Source organism: Rhinolophus sinicus, chromosome 15, assembly GCF_057876585.1.
Source record: "Rhinolophus sinicus isolate RSI-liver-muscle chromosome 15, RSI-T2T, whole genome shotgun sequence".
Lineage (NCBI taxonomy): Eukaryota > Metazoa > Chordata > Mammalia > Chiroptera > Rhinolophidae > Rhinolophus > Rhinolophus sinicus.
In genome coordinates, this window is record NC_142515.1 from 116,140,155 (window position 1) to 116,163,586 (window position 23,432).

Consider the following 23,432-nt stretch of genomic DNA (forward strand, 5'->3'; position numbering starts at 1 on the left):
CTGCTCTCCCAAAGGAAAGTGTGCCCACGATCTGCAGCTCCTGCCAGTTTAGGGAACAAAATCAAGCTGGTCTCCCAACCATGGAGGTCTTCGACGTTGACTTTGTCTTCATGTTCTGGGACCAGGCTTTTTCTGTGACTTAAGCCACTACTACTATAAACTCTATGAGGCCAGAAGTCACTTCCCTCTTGTTCGTCTCTATGTCTCTGTCACCTGCTTTCAACCAGGGAATATAAACGGGGCTCACTATTTGTAGAATGTTTAAGTCAATGAGGGACTGGGTGTTAGGAGTTTGGGAAGAATAAAGTTTAATAATATAATTTTGAAGTTCTCACAAATGGGGATAATAGTGTTGCATTGTTTTTAGGTTTCTCAAACTTGGCATTATTGACTCTTTGGGCCCGATAAATCTTTGGGTGGGGGGTGCTGTCCTGAGTGTTGTAGGATGTTTAGCAGCATCTCTGGCCTCTCGACCCGCTAGATGTCAGTCGCATGATCTCTTCCTCCCAAGTTGTGACAACCAAACATGTTTCTAGACATTGCCAGATCATCTCATTAAGAATCACTTTTTGTTGGCCAAAAAAACACATGGACTTAAAAACAAAACAAAACCCTTGGGGCAATTAAATAATTAAAAAAATAAAACAATCGGACAGTAGGTTCTGGGTCCTAAGAAGCCTAAGAGTCGTAGTAGCAGCTACTTAAACAACAACAACCAAACAAAAACTGTTGCCTCCGAATGATCCCATTCATAACAGGGGAGCTGTAAGCCTGACCTGCCAAAGATGAGTGAGTTGTTCTGGGGCAACAGTCCCTTTATTGTCCTCTTGAATTCAGTGATTCACAGAATACAATGCCTGGCAGGGATCAGGACACAGACACACTGTGACTTAAGGTGGAACGAAATCCACACAGGGTGAGAAAATTGTTCTGGACTGCCTTTCTTCTTAAGATGAAGAAACTGGGACAAAAAAGGTTTGACCTGTTTCTAACAAGGAGCAAATCTAGAAGAAAAGGTCAGATCTCCCAAAGGTTGGGTTGTGTGTGTGTTAGTGTGTTTGTGTGTGTGTGTGTGTGTGTGTGTGTGTGTGTGTGTATGTGGTGCACGGGGGACATGAGGTTTAGCTCTGGCTGAATATTAGGTCCCCTGAGAACCACTTGACCCTTCTAACCTTTAGTTTCTTATGTAAAAAAGAGGCCTGACAGTGAAACTTCTCTGTATGATGCTATAAAGATACGTGTTGGTATACATTTGTCCAAACCTATAGAATATACACCACCAAGAGTGAACCCTAGTGTAAGCCCCGGACTTTGGGTGGTGATGATGTGTCCATGTAGGTTCATTAGGTGTCACAAATGGACCCCTCTCGTGGGGGAAATCAATCGTGGGGGGGTGGTGTTATACACATGTAGCGGCAGGGGGTATATGGGACAGCTCTGTACTTTCCACTCAATTTTGTTGTGAAATGAAAACCGCTCTAAAAAATTGCAGTCTTAAAAAAAGGGGTGGGTGCGGGGGGATGGGGAGAATGATGCCAATTACCTCAGAGTAATGCTGAGAGCTATAAATGAGGTAATATGCATAAGATACTTAGCTCAGTACTCTGCATCAAGGGGCTTAATATAAGTCAGCTTTACTTTTAGCCAATAATTATTTTAGTTTCCTTTCTGCTTTATTAAATCTTCCTCTGCTTAAAATAATCTTGGAGGAAGGCGGACTGTTCCTTCAGCCCTCTGCCCCGGAGAAGGTCAGACTGCACGCACAGGCAGCCTGCCACACGTAAGGTCTGTAAAGCGCCTCACCCTGTGTTTTTATACTGAGGGTACGGGACCCCCAGGAAGGTTGTCTGCAAGCGCCAGTGGGATTGTGGTGACTCAGGCTGCTCGACTTCAAAGTGCTGCTTTGTGGTGGTATCTGCGAGTTCTGAGCTATCGGAATGGAATGCGACAGTTTCCTCCACATCCTGAACCCACCTTAAGTATTCCCTGTCGCACAGATTTTAAGATCTGCTGAGATGCCAAAAAGGAAATGAACTGTAGAGTTGGACTTTGATGGAGGGGAGATGAAGGGCATGAGGGATTATAAAAATAAAAAGTTTGAAAAATACTCACCTTGCACACAGTGAACACTCAATAAACATTAAATAGCAGTAATACCTTAGCTAGTAAATGAATGAATGTGGCCAGATACCCCTTAGTATGGCTACCAGAACACAGATTGGAATGAAGCTTTCATCACAGGATTGCTATATTATACTTCATAGCTTTTTTAGAGTGTACCCCAAATTTCTCACTCTCCGTACTTCTTAGTGTTCCTTTCTTTATGGTTCATTATAGTAAGTAGTCAGTATGAATTCCTTTAGGATTTGTTAACTTTTTTCAAGGAGAGGAATGTTAACATTTAGTCAACTCCTTACAAATTGATACTGTGCCATCATATATATTAAGTGAGGCTATGATAACAAGAGCTATAATTTATTTAAAATTGACCAGGTGTGCCAGACACTATTTCATGCTTTACTTATAGAAATGCATTTAATCATTACAGTATCCTTGTAAGGTAGATTTAGGGAGGTTTAAGGAGACGCATTAAAAGGTTTATTATCTCTCTGATTATACAGGCGGAAGTCTGAATCATTACACTAATCTAACAGTGTTTATCTAATAATAGCCCTCCAAAACTTTCAGGCGATTTTTCTCTATGAGTGTGTCCTTTTCCATGTCTAATTTGCCTTCTAAATCTGCATCACGCGTTAACAGAAGTGAGTGCTAACTACTGGCTTGGAGCATAAGCCAGTGTGATTTTTAGAGGCACAGACTTGCACACCACTCTTGGCTGCTCTGTGGCTGGCCCCGTGTTTCTTTTCCCAGTCCCTGAATCCCAATTTGGCTTTTCAGCAGGTGAGGGGGCAGGCTGGTGTTCTCACCTGCCTGGATCGTGGAGGCCGTGGGCAAACACTTCGGGGGGCTGGTTGGTGCTGTTGAAGTGCGGGTTGCTCCTGGGGATGGAATATGGCACATTGCACATATCCGTGTCCACGTCCAGCCGGAGCACCGAACCTGTGAAATCACTGAGAAAGTGGAGCATGACATAAGTGCTTTGTGGTTTTGTTTGCATTACTCCTAAACTAATGCAGGGAGATTGCTCTGTGGATCACCCTCCTATTTGAGACAAAATTATTCAGGTTCCAAATTCCATACGGTGGGAAATGAATGGAAGGGCAGTTTGGTTTCAGACAAGTGGCAGCACCAAGACACAGCTGCACGGTGGCCGAAGACTACAGCATCAGTAGGGCACTGCTGTTTGCATCTGTCCTCTTAATTTTTTGCCAAGTCATGTATTTTATGACCCCGATGAAGGTCCACTGGAGTATGTTAGCCCATTACGCAGAGTGTGGAAAGCTGCATGGATTGCAGGGCAGCTACACAGGGGAGGAGGGGTTGCTTGCTTCTCAGGGCTGTGTGTGGCCCAAACTACACAGCAGCAGCTTGTTTTAGGACATCTCAGCATAGTGACTTTCAAAAATATTACATCAGCATATGATTGGATTCCTCTTCATTTTATAAATGCAGACATTGATAACCAAAGTTAAATATTTAACCAGCGTGATTTAATTCAATGACTTTTTCACTCACGGATCTGATCCCTTTTCCTTGCACTTAAAACATTTTAACATCAAGAGGAAACTGGTTTTTTTTTGTGTGTTTTTTTTTTACCTTAATCCGTCCATCTCTTCCATGTCATCCAGCGTGATCATCCCATCACCAAGAATGATGTACAGGAAGCCATCCGGGCCGAAGAGCAGCTGTCCTCCGAGGTGCTTTCTGTGGAGTTCTGCAACCTCGAGAAACACTCTGGCAGTTCTCAAATCAATCTGATGGGGGTTTTTTCTACATGGTTGGGGGGAAACAATACCATGATTGTTAAAGATGTAAGGTAATCCATCTAGAGAGTAAATAGTACACACATCGGGAAGCAAACAGCTGGCCTCTAAATAAGGAAACACATACTTGCCATGGGGCTGATAAAAATTGCCAGAAAATTATGTGATTTTCTAAGTTTCAGAAGTAGCATTTCAGTTAAAAGAGAACTGAGGAAAAGTCCCAAAGATATCATTTTCCCCACATGGGCTTTTAAACAAGACGGAGATTATGGTTTAATCATTGCCACTTTATGGCTGTTTATTTGTAACTTCTAAACAACAACAACAAAATTATGAAGAGATACAGAAAAAATAAGATTTAAAAATATTTGTGTCTCCACACGTTTCAGTGATACCTGGATACTGTGTACTCCACAACTCTGAGAATGTGGTCATGAGGCCCGATAGCCCACCGTTCTTGGTTGGTGGTATAAGACACATAGAGCTTTCCATTTTTCTTGTAATTGGGATGGAATGCAAGGCTTAGCAGTCCTCTTTCATCTCCTCCCTGCAGTCAAATGAAAAACACAAAGAATTGCGAAGTTAATTATGTTCTTTATTGTGTTTCAACTGGAACCCCAAAAGAGTCTCTTTCTTTCTTCTGGATAATCTTTGCCCAAACTCTTTTCTTTTCTTCCTTGCCTACTGCACAGAAAAGGATTATAAAACATTTCACTTTGCGGAACTCTTTAAGGGTTAGAACAAGCCAATTGTCTTGTGTGGTTATCTATGCACAAGACCCTTCCACCACTTTTGTCAAGTGATTTGTGTACGTAATCTTGGGAAGCTAGGAAGACAAGTTTAAGTGCTGTGAAGAATTCTCTGCTGGGTTACTAGGTTGCTCGTAGTCCATAGAAGATAAATAAAAAGGTTCATAATCAGCAGTCACTTCTAATCCAAATCTCCAAAACCTAAAACACAGTGTGGGCTGCCAACTCCCACTGTCTTGGCAATATGTTTAGAAAACAGTTAAATTGCTTGTGTAATATGTAAACCTTTGTTTTACCCTGGAGGCATCTACATCAGTTGTCACAACGATGGTGGTCTGTTCATCATAGCTAAGTAATAAGCAGCATTGGCCTATCTACATAGAAATGAGGTATTTTTACTTGTATCCCTTTCCTGCATAGAGTTTTTCTTTATAGAAGGATGGGGAAATGGGAGAAGAGCTAAAAGCCAGGGCTGAGATGGGGGTGGAAGAAATCCTAGAGAGGAAAGGGGACACTAGGAAATAAAAGAAAAATCCCAAACAACTTTCTTTTGTTATTATATGAATGTCAAGGATTGTGTACATTAGGCATGCCAAATGCTGTAACAATTAAAACATCATCATGTTCTTAAATAGAAAGGCATTTTATCTTTATTTTCTGCTAATTCAGCTGGAAACTCAATATGGTCTTAGCATTTGTTTTATCCCACAAGCATAGGAGTTTCTCTAATGAAATCACAGTATCCAAAATTATCTAGATCAGAGACTTAAATTCATATTCTAGGAAACCAGTGACCACTTTCTCTGTAGTCTGAGGAGTTAGTTATCTACAATGGTGAAAAAAGTGACATGAAATTGAATGCTGCAACGCCTGCTAGTACATCATCTTATGCACACTATTTCATTAAACAACACATCTCCTATGACAAAAGGCTATACATTACTCCTTAGAAGAGGAGGGGAAATGTCTCTAATAGGGCAACTTCTTCACAAAGTTATGCTCAGTAATGGCAGGACTCTCGTGCTTTGGTCCCCAGAATAGCATGTGCTACTAGCAAAGCATAAAACTATTAATAGTTTGGTGTTCTACATGGATTTGAGAACTTCAAGTTTTAGGCATAAAAGCTCACTTTCCATAAACACTGATTGATTGCCTGGGTTAGAGAAAAACTGCTTTTAGCTACGTGCCATCCAAAGTGGGAACATCCAAACTCGAAGAGTGTATAAATAAGAAAATCAATGCAAATAATGCAAATCATTACTCAAATGTCAAAACAGTCAACTTCTTCAGTTGCATAACACAATATGCTTAATAATAGCCAAAAGAACAATCTCAGAGAAGGGTAAGGCTCTGATGACTATGATTTATGAATGGGCCTCTATTTTTCACATTATCCTGTTATGATGATTTTAATATTGACTGGATGTTGCTGTTTTTCTTCTTACATCTTCATTAAGCAAGTATTTCCTGCCTTTCTCATGAGACATTGAAAGCTGGGATGTATAACTAAGATTCGATGGTAGAAAAGCCACCACACATTTTCATCTCCTGGATGGACGTATATACGGAGGCCTAGGGGTGGATTTAGTTTGTGATTAATTCCTCTTCCACATAGATCTCCCTCTAAAGCTACAAGTGCAGGGAAGTACTGCATGCCCCCTTCACAAATGTTTGTGCTCCACCATAAGAAGCTTTTGTTGAAAGTAGCTCTTTTGTAGTTTTTAATCAAATCCTCTGAAATACAATTTAAGTTGGATAGCAACATGGTTTAAACTTGTGTTGCTTGCTTTTCGGGAATTAGAAATGGAGAATCCATGCACTGTAGAAAGATTGATGGGAACAGAGATTTACACAAATCCATAAGTGATAGAAGACAATTGCTCACTTTAGGATTCTCCTATCACATGAATGAATTTGGGGACGACATTGACATTTATTAAAATGCCAAATATGGAAACAGAATGAAACATTTGAATGACAAGAAAATAAATCAAAAAAGCAATTTAAAAAATGTCAGTAATTTTGAAATTTTCAGGTTATAGGATTTACATTTGTTTAATCATTACATATGATTTCATAATTTTTATATGCAGAATATTATTTGTGTACATTTAGAAAAATAATTTCAACCTTACAGAAAAATTGCAGAACAGTATAAAGAGGTTCCATATATCCTTTACCCAAGATCACTAGTGGTTAGCATTTTTCTCCAACTATACATGTCTATCTCATATGCATACGCATATATATCTATTTCTTTTTGTTTCTTTTTACACTTGTTTAATCATTACCTAGGATTTCATATTTTTTAAGTCAACATCAGATGAAAAGTAGTGTCCTGGTTGGTTTAGAAATAGGACTAACTACTCTTATTTCAAAGAAATACTTTCATAGCTATATTAATGAAAAAAAACTTGAATGTATTACATAAATCTCCTAGAGTGTATCTTAAAATTAGCTTTTTAAATTACATAGTATAACACGACTCCTGAATGTTCAGAGTTTGAGAAGGAGGGATATGCTGCTATTGTTGGGAGATGAAAGTATTCATAGGCTCACATTTCACTTGAATAAGCATTCAGAGTTAGGCTGTCTGTTTAAAGTACGTTACTGACAAATCATGATTTACCTCTCCAATGCAAACCTATCTTTGAGGTCGGGGTCATTTTTCACGATCTATATGGAGAAGTACGTTGATTGGGCTTCTTGGAGGTTGACCTTTGGACCAGGGTCAGAGGCCACAACCCCAGAAACACCACCAGACGTTTGAGGCCTCCAGGCTGCCTCCTGTGGCTGCTGCGACTACAGTCTCGCCACCAGGACGTTCCCTGAGCCTGGGCCTTGGTGCCTGGAGGCAGGACTGGGCAGCAGACCAGCTCTCCCCAGCTCACAGAAAGCCCTGTGCCAATTTGACTGATTCTCTTCTGATGCCTTCCCATGCCTTCCCCTTATTATGTGTAGTTTTATGGAATTAAAATCATGCCCTCCTTCCAGAAATGTCAAGTTGTTGAACTATTTCTCATGAGCATCTGGAGAGAATGAACCTCTAGGGATTAGTTCAGCCAGGATACTAAAAACAGAGAAAAAGACATTAATAGAATGGCAAGTGGAAGATTCGGGGTGCAGGGAGCCATGCTTTTCAAAAAGACTCTGATTTCTAACATTATACTTTTGAAAACTGTTAACCAGTGTCCAGAATGTTTATCCTTACCCATGTGAAAAGCAGCAATCTGTCCAAATATGCACATTATACTTTGTGCATCATTATTCATACTGAACGCTCCAAGCATACGTTGTGCTTCTAGGAATGTAATCACTGCTAGAACCAAACGGTGGCAAGTAACGTACAAATACATTAGGGTTTCCTCTGTCCGGGTCGTGCTTTTTTTTAAGCTCACTGAAGCCTTGCTCGCCTGAGCATCCTAGTCTCCCAGGAGACGCTGCCGCCCTCTTTCCCGAGCCCTCCCAGTACTACATCAGCTTCTAGACACCCAGCACAGATGCCTTCTCAAAATCCCATGGGTGGTTTGAAAATAATGTCCCTATACACTTTGGAGATTTCAGAGTAATCCATAACCCTCCCACCCTTAAGGACTCGAGAAGTAAGCTGCCACTCAATTATCATTCAGCTCTCGGGAACAATTTCACGGGGTCAGCAGAAAAGAGGCAAAACCCCCAAAGAGTATTGATGACTTTAGTATAAGTGCAAGGTCAGATCTAGTCTTATAGTTTGGGGGTATGTACTTTTCTCCAGGGAGCAGAACAAAGTTCTAACCAATTGACTAAAAGTATTCCTAGTCTTTGAAGAAAACGAAGTATCTAGTGTTTGAAAAGGAGAAGTAATCAATCACAAAATGATTGTAACAGAAAGCATTCTTTTCTTTTTTAAGTGAAATTGTGGCATGGTCTGTCATTATGATATTATTTTGAAAAAAAAAAAATTCCCTTCCTACTTCCAATGTAGTTAAAGTTAATTTTTCCTGATGTCTGGCCTCTTTAAAGTTTGCCTTAATCTTTTTCAGGGAATACTGACTTATATATTTTAGGAAACAGGACTGGGTAGCACTGAACTGGAAGCACAATTTCTCATTTTTACGTAGTTTTTCTTAGTGACCTTTTGGCTTCAAGTTCAGGGGTCTATCGATCAGCCCAGTGGTATTGAGAAAGCAATGAAACACACATTCAAGTAAACAGTGCAGTACTAAATGAAAGATATTCCTTGTGATGCCTTGTCAAAAAAAATTGTATTTAACATTGATTCAACAAATACTTAAGGAATCCCTGCTGCGTGTTAGGCATTATGCTGGGTGCTAGGACTAAGACATTCAATAAAAACCGATTCCTGCTTTAGGAGCTTATACGTAGAAAGAGACAACAAAGTGCAGTTCTCAGTTGTTTCCTTCCCACCACACTTCTTTATGAGGCTGACTTTGGGGGAGGTTAAACAATGCTATGCTATTAGAAATGTGCACGGCCCAAAGAACAAGTGTTAAACAGAGTAATAAATAAATTCCGGGTAACCTTGACACAAAGGCTAATTAGTATAGGTAAGGAAAAGAAAAAAGCTCGGTTATAAGAAAGCTAAATTACATGAAGAATTAGGCAGTTTCTGCAAGTAGTAAGACCATCTTCTAATTTATTTTATGTACATGACACAGGCACACAGATATGAATGAAGACCTCTAGCAGAATTGTTGTTCTCCTGATAATGAAAGAGCTTCTAAGAATTAACATGAGAACAGAGCAGTGGTATTTTTAATTCTCTCAAAAATACATACTTTTATTATAAGGCAGGTCACCATATTCTTTATTAATACATTTTTCTGGCATAATAAGGAATATGAGGATTTGGAGACTTACGTAGGCCCCTCCTCATGCAAACCTTTGTTTCTCTTAGACTGGAACCTTTTGCTGTTCAGAAATGAGAAATAAGTTTGTTTTAGAATTATTAGTTCAAACACAATACCAGATTTTATTAGTTTTCTATTACTGATGTAAAAAATCACCACAAATTTAGTGGCTTGAAACCACGCAAATCTATTATCTTAAAATAGAGTCCAACATGGGTCTCATTGGGCTAAAATAAATGTGTCGGCAAGGCTTGTGTTCCTTTCTGAAGGGTTTTGGGGGTGATCCATTTCCTTTCCTTTTTCAGCTTCTAGAAGCCACTTGCATTCCTTGCTTTGTGTCTTCTTTCCTCCATCGTCAAAGTCAGCCACAGTGGGTTGCATTCTTACCATATAGCATATCTCCTATTTCTGCCCTCCTCTGCATGCTCTTCCATTTTTCAGAATTTGTAATGACATGGAACCCACCCAGGTAATCCAGGAAAATCTCCCTGGATTGTTTGGCAATCTTAATTCCACTGCAACTTTAATTTCCCTTTGCCATCCATGTAAGGTAACAGTGTTCACAGATTCTGGAAATTCAGAAGTGGACTTCTTTCCGAGAGGGGTGTTATTCTGCCTACCACACGACTATAGTAATCTGTGTTTTAGAAAAGGATCCATTTATGACTGGAGCCATCTTGTCCACGCCAAGTGAGCGCCTGGAATAGTTGACTGGTGTCCACCTATAAGTTACAGGGATATACCTAAGGCAAGCTCTGTCATTGCAAGCATTTACTCCAGAATGAAGTGGAAGCACCTTTCCGAATTAAGGAGAAGGTGAAGGAGGAGATAACATGTGGGCATGTGATACTTTCATATATGAACTCAGTCAAGAGCGAAGCTCCTGTGTTAATCACAGGATGCAAAGACAGTAAAGTTAAACATTACTTAAAATTGTATTCCACTAACTGGAGGATTTTAAGCTCACTGAAACGGTATCATTTTGCTTTGTTCATAAGTTGTGAAACACTGTAGAACATGAATTTCTTCACAACTCCTGAAAAAGATGAGAAGCGTTGCTTTTCACTAGTTCCAAAGTCTCCAGTTAGCTTATGGGAGTTGCTGCATGATTTGGTTCTGTGATAGAATGAAAAATATATTTGGTTTTTGTCCCGGATCCTGGCACACAGCTCCTAAAACCAATGGGATTTCCTGAGTGATGGGAGTGTCTTTTATTATTCATAATGAACCCGGCAGCCTTGTTGGAGTTTATGCTAATGAGGTGACACTTGGTGGGTCCCTAGAGAGCTTCAGAATGGGAGTTGGTAGCCAGAGGAACCCAAAAATGTGATTAGAGGGTTGAAACTTTCAGCCTCCACCCCTCAATCTGCTGGGAGTGGAGAGGGAGTAGAGGCGGAGTTCAATCACCAATGGCCAATGATTTAATCAACCATACCCAGGGAATGAAGCCTCCATGAAAATCCTAAACAGTGAGGTTCGGAGAGCTTCTGGGCGGTTCAACACACTGAGGTGCTGGGACGCTGGCACACCTGAAGAAGGCATGGGCACTCGGCGTCTCCCTCACCAACCCTGCCATACGTGTGGCTTCCATTTGGGGTTCCTGAGTTGTAGCCTTTAAAATAAACCAGTAATAATAAGTAAAACACTTTCTTGAGTTCTGTGAGTTTTACTAGGTATTGAGTCCAAGGGGGGCTTCTGGGAAACCCTGAATTTATAGTCAGTTGGGCAGAAGTGTGGGTACCTGGGGCACCCCATTTGTGGCTGGTGCCTGAAGTGGAAACAGTCTGTGGGGTCTGGGCTAACTTCTGATAGTTAATATCAGAATGGAAGGGAATTGTTGGACCCAATTGGTGGAGAACTGGTTGGTGAGAGGAAAAATCCCTCTTATTTGGTGTCAGAAAACACACCTGATTTTACTGATTTTATCAATAAATAAGTAAAAATAAAACCCTGAGTGGTTCCTTAGGCCTTCCGCCTTTCTAGGGAGAAGGAGAGCATGATCAACTGAAGTTAAAGAATAGTTAGAACAATTTAGAAGTCTTCCTTTCATACAAATCTTACCTTGGAACTTAACATTTTAATAAAATATCTTGTGTCATTTTATTATTCACTCTTGGCTTTTCTTACCTGAGCTCTTCTCTGAGGATGAAACCAGCCACAATATACTGAGGACCTATCACTTATAGTACTAATTCTCCCCTTTAACATTTCCTGTATTTTTCCAGATTTGGCTTTTACTTTCAGATAAGTCTTTTACTTAACTTGAATTATTCTCTGGTTTCCTGATAACGGCTCAGGTCATCTCTTCAAGGCCTCATTTCTGCTTAATTGTATTTACCCATTGCTTCAGTTCTCTAAGAAAGTACATACAAGTTTCAAAGGCTAGCAGGACCCAAGCCCACCTCCACCACACTCCCCTGACAAATGTATCCTTCTTCAAATGAACTTGAGAGCTGCAGAAGATACCCAGTAATTCAGAATTTTTAGGAAGTGTCTCAGAGTATATATTTTCTGGTATGTAGCAATCAGTCCAAGTCAAATCTGTGTTTAGAATTGTCCACTTTATCTTCTGGAAGTAGCAAATGACATGTAAAGACTAGAAAAGTACAAATGGGAGGATGAAAGATTCTAGATGCAGACCAACTATCTGAAAGTCACGCGGGCTTTCTTCAACAATTCTCTCCCCGCCCACTTTTCAAACATAAACAAAATAAATTCGTCACACTGGCTTTAAGTTATGGCCTACACAGAGGAAATATATTAAAAGTGGTTATTTTCTAGAATTTGTAGCTTCCTAGCTGCTGCTTATTCCATATACTAATGTTCTCTTGACATCTCATGGGTCTGGAGCGAAATATATATACATATTTAGTTAAAAATGATTATGGGTACAATAGTTTATGTATGTATGTACGTGATTTATTTTATATAAACTTTATACTTGTCAAATGGAATTATATTTCATATTTCTACTTTCCCTAGGCTTTTTACCTGTTAGAACTGTGATATTTGGTACAGTGTGGCGTATTAGATAATGGATTGACTTGTATCTTTGTCTAGGCAGTGGTTAGCTGCTGTTAGATTCCAAGGTTAGGTTAGCTGCCCAAGGAATTCAATACGATGTCAGGGAATGGCTTGAACATTAGGGACTATTTGTCTCTCAATATGTGTCAAGTATTAACAATATCTGTGTGTTCCAAAGTTCAGTTCTCCAACACATCTTATCTAAAAGATGCTTCAATACAATTAAACTGTGAAATGTCTATTTGAAATAAGTAATAAAATAATAAGACTACAAAAAGTATAAACTCTTCTCCAAAACAAAATCCTAGCACCAAACATTTTTGAAGAAGGAAAATGTATAGAAAAGTTGGCAATACTTACAGAAAGCAAAGCTCTTATGCTCGTATGTTTAGGCAACATGAAAATAAATGAAAGGTTTAAAAAAACTACAAGAACATTCATGGGAATTAAAAGGGAATAAAAATGGCAATGAAGAAAAGGTTTGTAATTATACTAAATGCTTCTATTACAACCTACAGGTTTAATACTTCTTAAACCTTAGAATTTAAAAAGTACCCATTTCCAGACTGAATTGTAAAAGGGTGAACTATTGAGCAGTTACATGGTTAGACATAGCAAAATCTCAGATACGTAAATGAAGAGCTAGATCAATTCCACTAGACTGTAAGCTTCTTGAAGGCAGGGACCTCATGTTGGTATTTGTGGTGTCTTACAGAAGATCTCACCTGTAGTAGAAGTCTTGTCATAAAAGGTAACACGTAGTGAGCTCTTACTATGTGCCAGAGATGATGCTAAGTAATTTGCAAGCATTATGTTCTTAAACTTTATAACAACTCTAGAGTTTCATGCTATTTGGTTGGTGCAAAAGTAATTGTGGTTTTTGCAATTATTTTTAACCTTTTAAACTGCAATTACTCTTGCACCAACCTAATATTTTTATATTATCCGTATTTTCTGGATAGTGGATATGAGTAACTTGCTCAAAATACACAACTAGAAATGGCAAAGCAGAGATTGTCTGTGATTGGAGGACACATAATATAAACTATTGTTACATCACCCCACCAAATATTTCCTAAATGAAGAAAATGAACAAACAAAGAACAGATTGTCTTCTCTCATCAGTACCCATTGTTCATGGGCTGAGGCAGTACTGACACAGTCTTCCTTAGGTTTACAAAGCTCTACAGGGGAATAAAATGAAGCCTACATCTCAGCTATTTTAACTTCTGTATGTTATCTTAACTGACATAAGAGGTACTGAAGCTTATACCTCAGTTATTTTAACACAAAGGTTAATTGAGGTTTTAGGGCAATGCGCTGATAAACTGACAAGCTGGAAAAAAAAAGTCCTGATTTGTGTACCTTTCCATAGTGTAAATACTCTCACCATGGCCACTTTCAAATTGGCAACTTGATGTCACTGACTGTGCTATGTGAAGAGACAAGCACAATTAGCTCTCGCAAGCCCATGACCGCCGTTGTAGAATATTTCTATTCTCCTTCAAACCTTTCATATTCTTTCTCTCCATTACTATTGTGCCTTTTTTCCTCCTGTTTTAAAATTTTTGTCATATCTCTTCCTTTCAACGTGAAACACCCAAATAGTTTTATGAATTAAACAGAAGTTTAAAATAAATAAATAAATAATTAATTAAACATGAGGGAAAAGGTCTTTTGTTCCTGGAGTTTTAGACGAAACATACATAAAAAGTAGAATACCACCAAAAAAATAGAACAGAACACCTAGCAATCCTTTCAAGGAGTTTACTTGGTTACTTAGTGGGGGTGAGAAGCAAATGAAAACTCCTTGGTAAATATCTTTCCTCCCTCTCAGAAGGTTGCTCAGATCATTAAAGAAAGGACTGAATGTAAAGTTAGTCTGTAAATTCCAATATGGCATTTGAGCTGAAGATGTGGCTATTATAACAGGCAGAGAGGAAAGAGCCATCCTTAAATTTAATTGATTGCTAAAAATAAGATTTTGGAAGGGAATGTGATTTAGAAGTAGAGAATATGTAGTCCTACATTTTAATTGGATGAAGAATGCATTTAAATTATGTAAAAGTATTATCTCGCTGCCTAGCATCCAAAGAACTTTTGGATTTCAGAAAATTGCAGGCATGGAAAGGCACATTTATACCTATATTTAGCACCAGACTCACCACATAGTTTTGATAAAGTTCTGTCTATATCTCTTTGGGAGATTTGGATGGCACGTGTTACCAATAGCTATTAATAAATGATTTGCAAGACTTGAGGTAATCTGAATTTTTATTCTAGAGTTGAAACACACATACTTGGCTATTGCAGCAATATTATCTTTTTTTTTTTTTTTTTTAAGTTAAAACATTATATAGTGTTGTATACTCTAAAGTTAAACATAATCTCTTTAGTAAACATCGAAAAGGGGTGATAGGAACAAATCAACCCCAACATTTCTGTGTTCTTGAATAATACTGATGGCAAATCACAATTATATTTTCTCCCTACCCCAAACTCTATGTAAACAAGCACTTCCAAGATTTATGACAGAAAAATATGAATTTTTTTATATTAGCAAACAGTTGTGAAAATTACCTCTGAGTAATATTGACTAATATAACACATATTTATGTAAGTAAGATACTGAGTTTAGATTCAAGTTTGGATATCCAATTAGAAACTAAAGAAGTATATAAAATTGTTCAAGAAGTGTGTAAAAAAAGGCACATCATTAAAAAATACATATGTATATATAGAGAGCCCCAAAGATTAGATGATGCTACAGAACAAAAGAAATATTTATTTATGTTTGGGGATTTTCAATTTTTCCTTTTTTCACTCTCTTAAGGATTTCCTTCTTAGGAAATACAAATACTTTTTAAAAATTATTAAATTGACAAATATGGGGCAAACCTTGTTAGAAAAGCAAGTGATTCCTTTGGAACAAGGAGGACAACTTAAAAATGCATCAATAACTTCTTCAAATCCCCCAAATTTATTTTACTTGGTGGGTAAGAAGAAGAAGAAGCTGTCCTATTGTCTTGCAGCTTGGAAATAGCTTTCTTAGCACGAACTGGTCTATAATCAAGAAAAATTATTGTTCATAGTTTATTAATAAAAGTTATGAATGTAAGGACGATTAACTTTTATAAGAATAAAAGTAAAATTTTAATGGAATTATTAGGAATATTCAATTTTTATATTAAAAGCTAAGGAAATAAAATGGACTCATAATTCATTTACCATCTTGAAAGCTAAAATATGTGAGGCATAAAGTCTGACCATTTTGTTTTAAAGATTAAACCCCAGAATTTAAAGCCTGTTTCCTTGAGAGTTTCATCTGATTTATACCTTTGTACTTTGAAAAATAATTTTTTCTCCTATCAGAAGATAGAAGATTCAGGGTCCTTCCAATGAAAGAAAGATTACAATATTAAAGATAAATGCTTAACTATAGCAAAGGGAACAAAATTGTTTTTAATGAATTTGACCTCTTGCTTTTATAAAGTTTGTTTTTTATGATGTGTGGCTAATATGGTGGTCATGCAGCTAAAAGCATTATCTTCACATCATTATACAGAAATATAACACTAGTATACTTGAGTTTCCAAGTCATGTTTCATTGCTCTTTACTATATATTTCCTATTGTTACTCTAAAGAACTCAAATTGACTTATATGAGAACAAACATTAAACAATTAAGATTATTGCTTTGAAAAGAAACCTTGAAAAAAAACCCCAGCAGTTTAGACCACCAAGAAGCACTAATAAATTTAAGAAAATATGAGGTTTCCTCTATTTGACTTCTCTTGAGAAGTTATGCAATAGATTGCTGGAACTTCAAGGTCATATAAAAATTGTGGTACTTTTAAAATTATTCTCTGAGTAGAGTTTGTGTTTACATGATTTATATGTCAATTAAACTTGTAATTTACCAAAATAGCAAAATCAAATTCTTTGCATCTTTGGTATTTTCATTAATCACTATTTTACAAAATGATCAACTGAATTCTAGCAACACAAAGAATAAAAACACGATCAATCTAAACATCCAGTTTTACATTAAAAAATCATTCTTATTTCTAAATAACAGTTACAAACCAACATTTAGAAAACAAACATTGGCTGTGCCTCAGATATAAAAATTAAGCAACTCTTTTTGATGTTTGGTATATTACATATTTATACTAATTCTGAATAAAAGCAATTAATCTATACTTACGAAAAATGCATCTTTACTATTAAATTATATAAAATGTAAAACGTGAAGTTTTTGCAGTTCCATGTATGATACTATCCCATTAAGGTGAAATAAGTATAAGAACTATATATTGTAGACATCTGAAACATCTGAAGTCCATATTAAAGATAGGAAAGTAATTATAAAATCGGAGTAGGATTTATGAAGAAAGACTAAAGGGTGGGCTTGGATTTCTTAAGTTTAAAAAAAAAAAGTCTGAGTACACATAACTGGCCTTAAATATATGAAGATTTATTGGAAGGAGGACAGTGTCTGGCTGTTCACCTTTTCCATGGAAATTTCACCAATAGGTATTTTCAATGCAAAGGATGCTGTGTTCCTTGTAATTCTTAATATAATGGAAAATTTACTTTAAATAATAAGGAATAATATAGTTTTGGACCAAAAGGCAGAATTTGGGGAATTTCTGATATTCAAATTGCATGAGATGGTGTCCTTAGTTATCTCAGGGAGGAGCCAAACAATGAAAGACAGATCTGTTTTCTAATAGGTTCATAATTTAATGTGTAGAGCAATTTGGACAAATCGATGGCACGTTAATACTTCCCATTTGAATTTTCAGAATCACGCTGTAGAGACAAATTCCTGGTTGTAAATCCTAGGACAGTTGAAGTGTTTATAAAGGTTCCACTTTCCTGACTGCCAATACCCACTGTCTTCAACATCTATAACGTCATTACCATTTATCCTCGCTCACTGCACAGCTCTCACTCTCAGATTCCAGCACTCCACTCAGTCATTAGGGAGCAAATATGGTAAGCCAGTTGCTTCCGTGTCATTGTGCATCAAATTCCTATTTACTTGCGTTTCAGAATGTGGGCTCGCGGGTTTCGATTGCCTAGGTTTGCAACTCGACTCCTCCACTTAGCTTTTGGACTTAGGAAAGTGACTTAGCCTCTCTGCATCTCAGTTTTGTCATCCTCAAAACAGGGGACATTTCTTATCTCGTAGATTGTTGTGAAGTAGTTACCGGACAGAGTGCAGAATGGGCCTTGACACACTGTTGGTACACAACAGAAGTTAGCCATTATTATTGTATGCCATGGCCGGGCTAATGTATTCTGGTTGGGGGAAAAGACTTGAAACAAGTAAGCCTACAAATAAATACAGAATTAAATTTTGAAGAAGACTATAAAATAAAAGAACAGGGTGTGTGGGCAAGCCTATCAGGCGGAATCTAATTTAGACGAGGGATCGGGGAAGGCCTCTCTGAAGATGCACATTCAGGCTGAGGCTTCAAGGGGCCAGAGAGTGAGAGGGAAGAGACTCACAAGGAAGGAGGGAATAGCATCTCCCAGAGAGACACTTTTTGAGTGTGATCCTCTGGGGAAAGAGAAATGCCGGGGAAGAGTACAAAAGGACATACACTTGTTCTCCGTGGACAGTGTTAGGAACCTAGGGGTGCGTGTTAATAGAGTGGAACAAACGTGGGTTCCATAATACCAGCGCTGGCTTTGAATCCTTGCTTTGGGACTTACACGCTGTTTGACTTTGGGGAATATAGCACCCCTGAGCTTCAGGTTTCTTCTACTGTAAATGAATTATATGATTCCTCATTATTTAAAGTAAATTTTCCATTATATTAAGAATTACAAGGAACACAACATCCTTTGCATTGAAAATACCTATTGGTGAAATTTCTACTTCATAAGGTTTCTTTTTTAATGAAAAATACACAAAGTAAACATTTTCAATTACTAAAACTCAGCTGGCACAGATTAGCAGCTCCCTAATCAGCTCTTTCCTTTTCATGGTGAAGGGCAGAAGGATGGGCTTGTAGTTTATGTACGTGACAGTGGACAGTAGGAGTGCTATCCTCAAATATAAGGCAGAATGGGGAGTTTAAGATTATACGGAGGGATGAGTAATCATTTGTTCATTTATTGATTAATGCCACTCTTGAAATGTATAAAGTCAGCTCTAACAGAAAGGATAATTCAATTATTCCTCCTAAGCACTTACATTTTTTTAACTTGACAGGGAAGACTGTTTTTTTCCTCCCATTTTGATGGTATTGAGTGGAAAACTATAGTTTGATAAAATCTTTGATTGTTTTCCTCATGGCATGTGTGACAAAGTGACTTTAGGGGTGAGGGTCTTGGAAGGGGCCTCACCGATGGCACTTAGTCTTGTATGTGACATTTGCAGTAAAGCAGCTTGTTTCACTGTATATTTGAATGTTTGAAATCAAAGGAACCAATTTAAAAAGGCCTTTTTCTACATGAAATCTAAATTTGTATATACTTATTTAGTTATGAAAATAAACAAAGATACTTATGTTTGTATTTATACATAATGTGTGAATATAAAAAAGAAAATATAAACACAAACACATTGGCAAAAACTACAGAGATATTTCAAGAATCATCATATGGTTAACAAAGCAAAGTTCTAGAAGCAACAATTCATCAGCCTAATTACGAACACAAATATCAGCAGTATCAACAAACTGCCTTGTTTCACTCTTTCTTAAATATTTCCAGATGCAATATATATTGGCTTTTATGTTACACCTATTAAGCTTGGATAGCGGGAACTAGGGAATCAGGAAATGTAAAATTACCTATCAAAATTAATATGCATGATATAAAACTTTTTAAGGACTTTTTTTGTTACACTTATAACCAAAATGTAAAGCCATATCCATGTGGATATTAGAAATCCAGGTATCTGGCAACCCCTATTTTATTATTGTAAAAATGATTTCAAAAGTTACTTTTTTAAATTGGAAAATGGGCAAGCTCCCCAATGTGTGATAAGCAGTAGACTATCACAGATACATGTAAAATTTTTTGTAGAACCCTCAAATAAACAGTGAAATATTATTTTGTATAGAACCACACATCATTCCAGGAAAGGGCCTGAGACAACTGCCCTTATTAATTCTGGAGTGACCTTAGCATCCATTGTTGTTGAACTGGTTAGAACACAGATAAAGCTAAGTTTTCTTTGAATCAAGTAATTTCCTGATATAAATCTAAATGGAGGTAAGAAAACCATGGACAACACAAAGGACAGCTCCTTTTTCTTCTTTGGCTACAAGAGTTTTTTGTTTCTTTTGGCTGTGTCTGACAATAAGAGCCTTACCCCACTTCCTTCAACACAGATTGTGAAAAAGCAAATCTGATTATTCTACCTTGCCTCCTTAAAACAATAACAAAACAAAACTTTCTGACTTTCATCACCTAAAACATAAATCCAAAGGATTAAACAGGGAACACAAGACCCTTCACAAGAGGACCCTAACTAACCTCTTTTTCCAGCCTCAACTTCTGCCATTCTAGCTCATGTCCTCGTTATTCCCACCACAATCAACTTCGATGCTCCCTAGTTTCACATCCTCATAACGCCTTTACACTTGGTTATTCCTTCTGGATCCCCATCTAATTGCTCTGGAAGAACTTACTGATCTTTTAAGACCAAGCTTCAGCTCTTTTGCAGTCTTCTCTGACTTGAGTTCAGCACACCTCTTTCTTTTCTTCCTAACACTTTCTACGAAATTGCCAGGACACCACACCACTGTCATATCATTTTTGCATCGATTGTCCCTACCAGTTTTCCTACCCCATAAAGAAGAAATTTTTCTATGGAAATCAAGTCTTAGTATTCTTTGACTATATCCTAACTCTTAGCCCAATGGCTGATCCCTCATAGGCATTCAAATATTTGTTCGGCGTGTGAATAAAAGACTATAAGACTTATAGTTCCATCGCATGTATTATGTATCTCTTCACCCCACAGTCTTCTAAGGCTCAATTTGATCAAGTCAGTCATTTAAAGGGATTAATTTAGAAAAGGCACTAGAGTAAAGCTTCAGTAAAAATAGAATGTTAATGACTTTTACTTGGTATGAGCAGAAGAAAGGAGCATATTGCCAAAATATACAATAAACAGTTGCGAAAAAGGCTTCCTCTGATAGCAAGAAGTGATGCTCTATAAATTAGTCTAAAATATTAGTCTAAAATTGTTCTTTGAGTTGTAGGCTAATCCAAGCAGTAGTTCAGACAAAAATAAGAGGTCATTATTTCCCATTATGAATTTTAATAAATTTTGTGCTTTAGTACCCTGTTGTTTTTCATGATAAACGTGTAAAAGAAAACTAATGATAATACGATAGTCCCAGAATCACTTCCTAGGATTACTGTCACTAGAAAAGACCAGGTAATGTAGAAAGGGATAACGCTAGATAATTTGTTTTTCTTCATAACTATTTGCTTAGAGCTGCAGAGCAAAAACACTAATAAAAGTCGGTCATCATTATGATGTCATTCTCATAATTTCCTTAGAAATAAACTAGCAAGTACAAAAAATATTTATAATGTACGACATCATCTATGTGCCTTTCCATTGCTTAAACTTTGGGTCATATTTAGTGAGGCTTCCTGTTTATTATAAAGAACACCTTCTGGGTGAAATAAAATACATTAATAAAAGCCCTCTGAAGTCAAACTGTCTTTGTAAATCTCATGAGTGCAGGTGTAGCTTAACCACTATGGACTGAGACAATTGTATGACCTAATCCAGTAATTTAGGTAAAGATTTTTTTCATTTTTGCAACCCAAACTCTTGGGAAGGTATTTGTCACTGAAATGGTTTCAGTATCTAAAATCAGTTCCTGAATGACATTTCCCTACTGGTATGGGATGGGCCCTAAATGACATTACACACCAAACTTGTTAGAGAAATGAGTGCTCCAATGACATTTATATAGTGTTTGGTGCTCCCACTTTAAACCCATAAAACATCCATGGCCCTTATCCACATCCAATTTGTAAGTAATTACAACTTGCGCAGATGGGAGACACAGGAGAATTGAATTTTGTGTAATGAGAATGAATTCTCAACTCTTCCATTCTTCCGTGTAACTTCTTAGATGATGCATTTCCTCATTTTCCCATTCTGCAACTGTTTCATCTGGCAAAGTTAATTAATGTCTACCAATTTACAGTTTCTTTGACATTTAACATGCTCCCCATGGCATGTGTCTTTTGGAGTATGGGAATGGACTTGGGAAAGCAAAGGAACAAAAGAGCCTCAGGTTTCTTCACATACATTAGAAGGATATAACCCTGCTCCATAGGTTGTAATTTTTAGACTCCCAGTTTATTTCTGCAGAAAAAAAATCAGACTTCCCACTCATCTAGGCTAGGAAAAGGCTTATCTCACCACAGGTGAGCCTTTCCCCCAAGACTTGCATATGTAATGTATTTTCACCTGTTGGCTACCTGGAATTTTTCCAATTAATTCTATAGGAGGACACTCTGTCAACCAGCATCAAATGAGGCCTTTCTAGCAAGCCACACTTACAATTCATATTGCTCGAGGCCAAATCAAGCGTGGCTTCTTTTTCTGCGTTAACAAGCTGTTCCAAGGTTGACCCAAACCTGAACAGAGGCTGACCAGAGCAGGAAGATGATCTGAGTCTAACTTTCTATTAGTTTATTATGTAATGTTCATAGAAGACAGCAGAGTTGGAAATCAGTGCTGATTCTGGAGCAGAATTTCTTCAGATGTTCACAAGTTGGATTTTGGATGGTTATTGGGTGGATTTTGCACGGTTACTTGAGTCAGGCAGACATGAGTTTGAATTCTAGTTCTGCCAATTACTAGATACAGGAAGATTACTTAACTTTTCTAAACTTGAGTTTCCTTACCTATAAAACAGGAATAATAATACCCAGGTTATAGGACTATCACAAGCATTAAACGGGGTGTGTCTTGTAAAGTCTCTGAAATGTAGTGGAACTTCAAAAAGTTAACTCCTCCTTCCCTATCAAGTTAACAGGAGTATGCAAATAGAGTGTCAGGTATCAAATTTAGCTTTGGTAATGTTGAAATGGCCTGTAAGCCAATAGCAAAAAAGATTCCAAAAGTTATGAGGCACCTGCAACACCTAAAGTGCTCACTAGACCAAATGACTTTTCTGGCTTTGTTGTGGGAGGAAGGAAGACATTAGAGCACCAGCTTAATCTTCGGCAACTCCATAGAACCAAAGGATTGAAATGTGCTGGCTTCCCCTTCCCCCGGTAAGGCTCACTGATGCTAGAGCATATCTAATAACCTTCCGTCGTTCCTACTTGTAGGAGATGGAAGTATCCTCCATGAAGTTGGTAGAAATGAAGCAGGAATGCAACATTGAGTTTTATACCAGATACTACATTCAGTCCCTTGATTTGCCTGACCAGCACCATTTTGGGGTCATACTTCACATTGAGTGGCAGTTCCTCCTCTCTACCCCAAAGCACTCTACTTATATGAAAGCAATGTTTATTGCAATATAGCCTTCTTGGGCAGGACACATGAAGAGAATATTATTACGATATCAAAGAAATTATTGAGTGGATGGTTGATGCCTACACAGACAGACATACACATAAGTAGGATGACCTCGTTACTCAGCTGTACCAGTGAATGATACGAGGACTGGCTGAATATGACAGGTACAATGAGTGACAAAGTTGTGGTCATTACCAAAGAATAAATCACCTTTGCCCTTGATCACAAAATAAGCCTTGATTGTTTATTTTAAGCCAATCCGTCATGGAGCCTAAGAGATAAAGAGCAATGCCTTGAAAAGCAATGATTTGGGAGCAAATTCAAGCTAAGCATCTTTCTTTTTAGTGTTTATGCTTTCGTGCATATGCCGAGAAACTCTTTGGCCCCGTGACTGGCGAGGCCA

General features: G+C 37.6%; 1 protein-coding gene across 3 annotated transcripts in view; it reads right to left on the reverse strand.

Annotated features, from left to right (window-relative positions):
* The window catches only part of HHIP (hedgehog interacting protein), an 87,884-nt gene that overhangs the window by 27,889 nt on the left and 36,563 nt on the right, over positions 1-23,432 (reverse strand). For all 3 annotated transcript variants that reach the window (XM_019730761.3, XM_019730762.3, XM_019730760.3), the window contains exons 5-7: positions 4,280-4,431; positions 3,718-3,891; positions 2,928-3,071 (exon numbers count right to left, since the gene is read on the reverse strand). In XM_019730761.3, the coding sequence (XP_019586320.1) occupies positions 2,928-3,071; positions 3,718-3,891; positions 4,280-4,431 (470 nt within the window). The remainder of the gene's footprint in view (positions 1-2,927; positions 3,072-3,717; positions 3,892-4,279; positions 4,432-23,432) is intronic.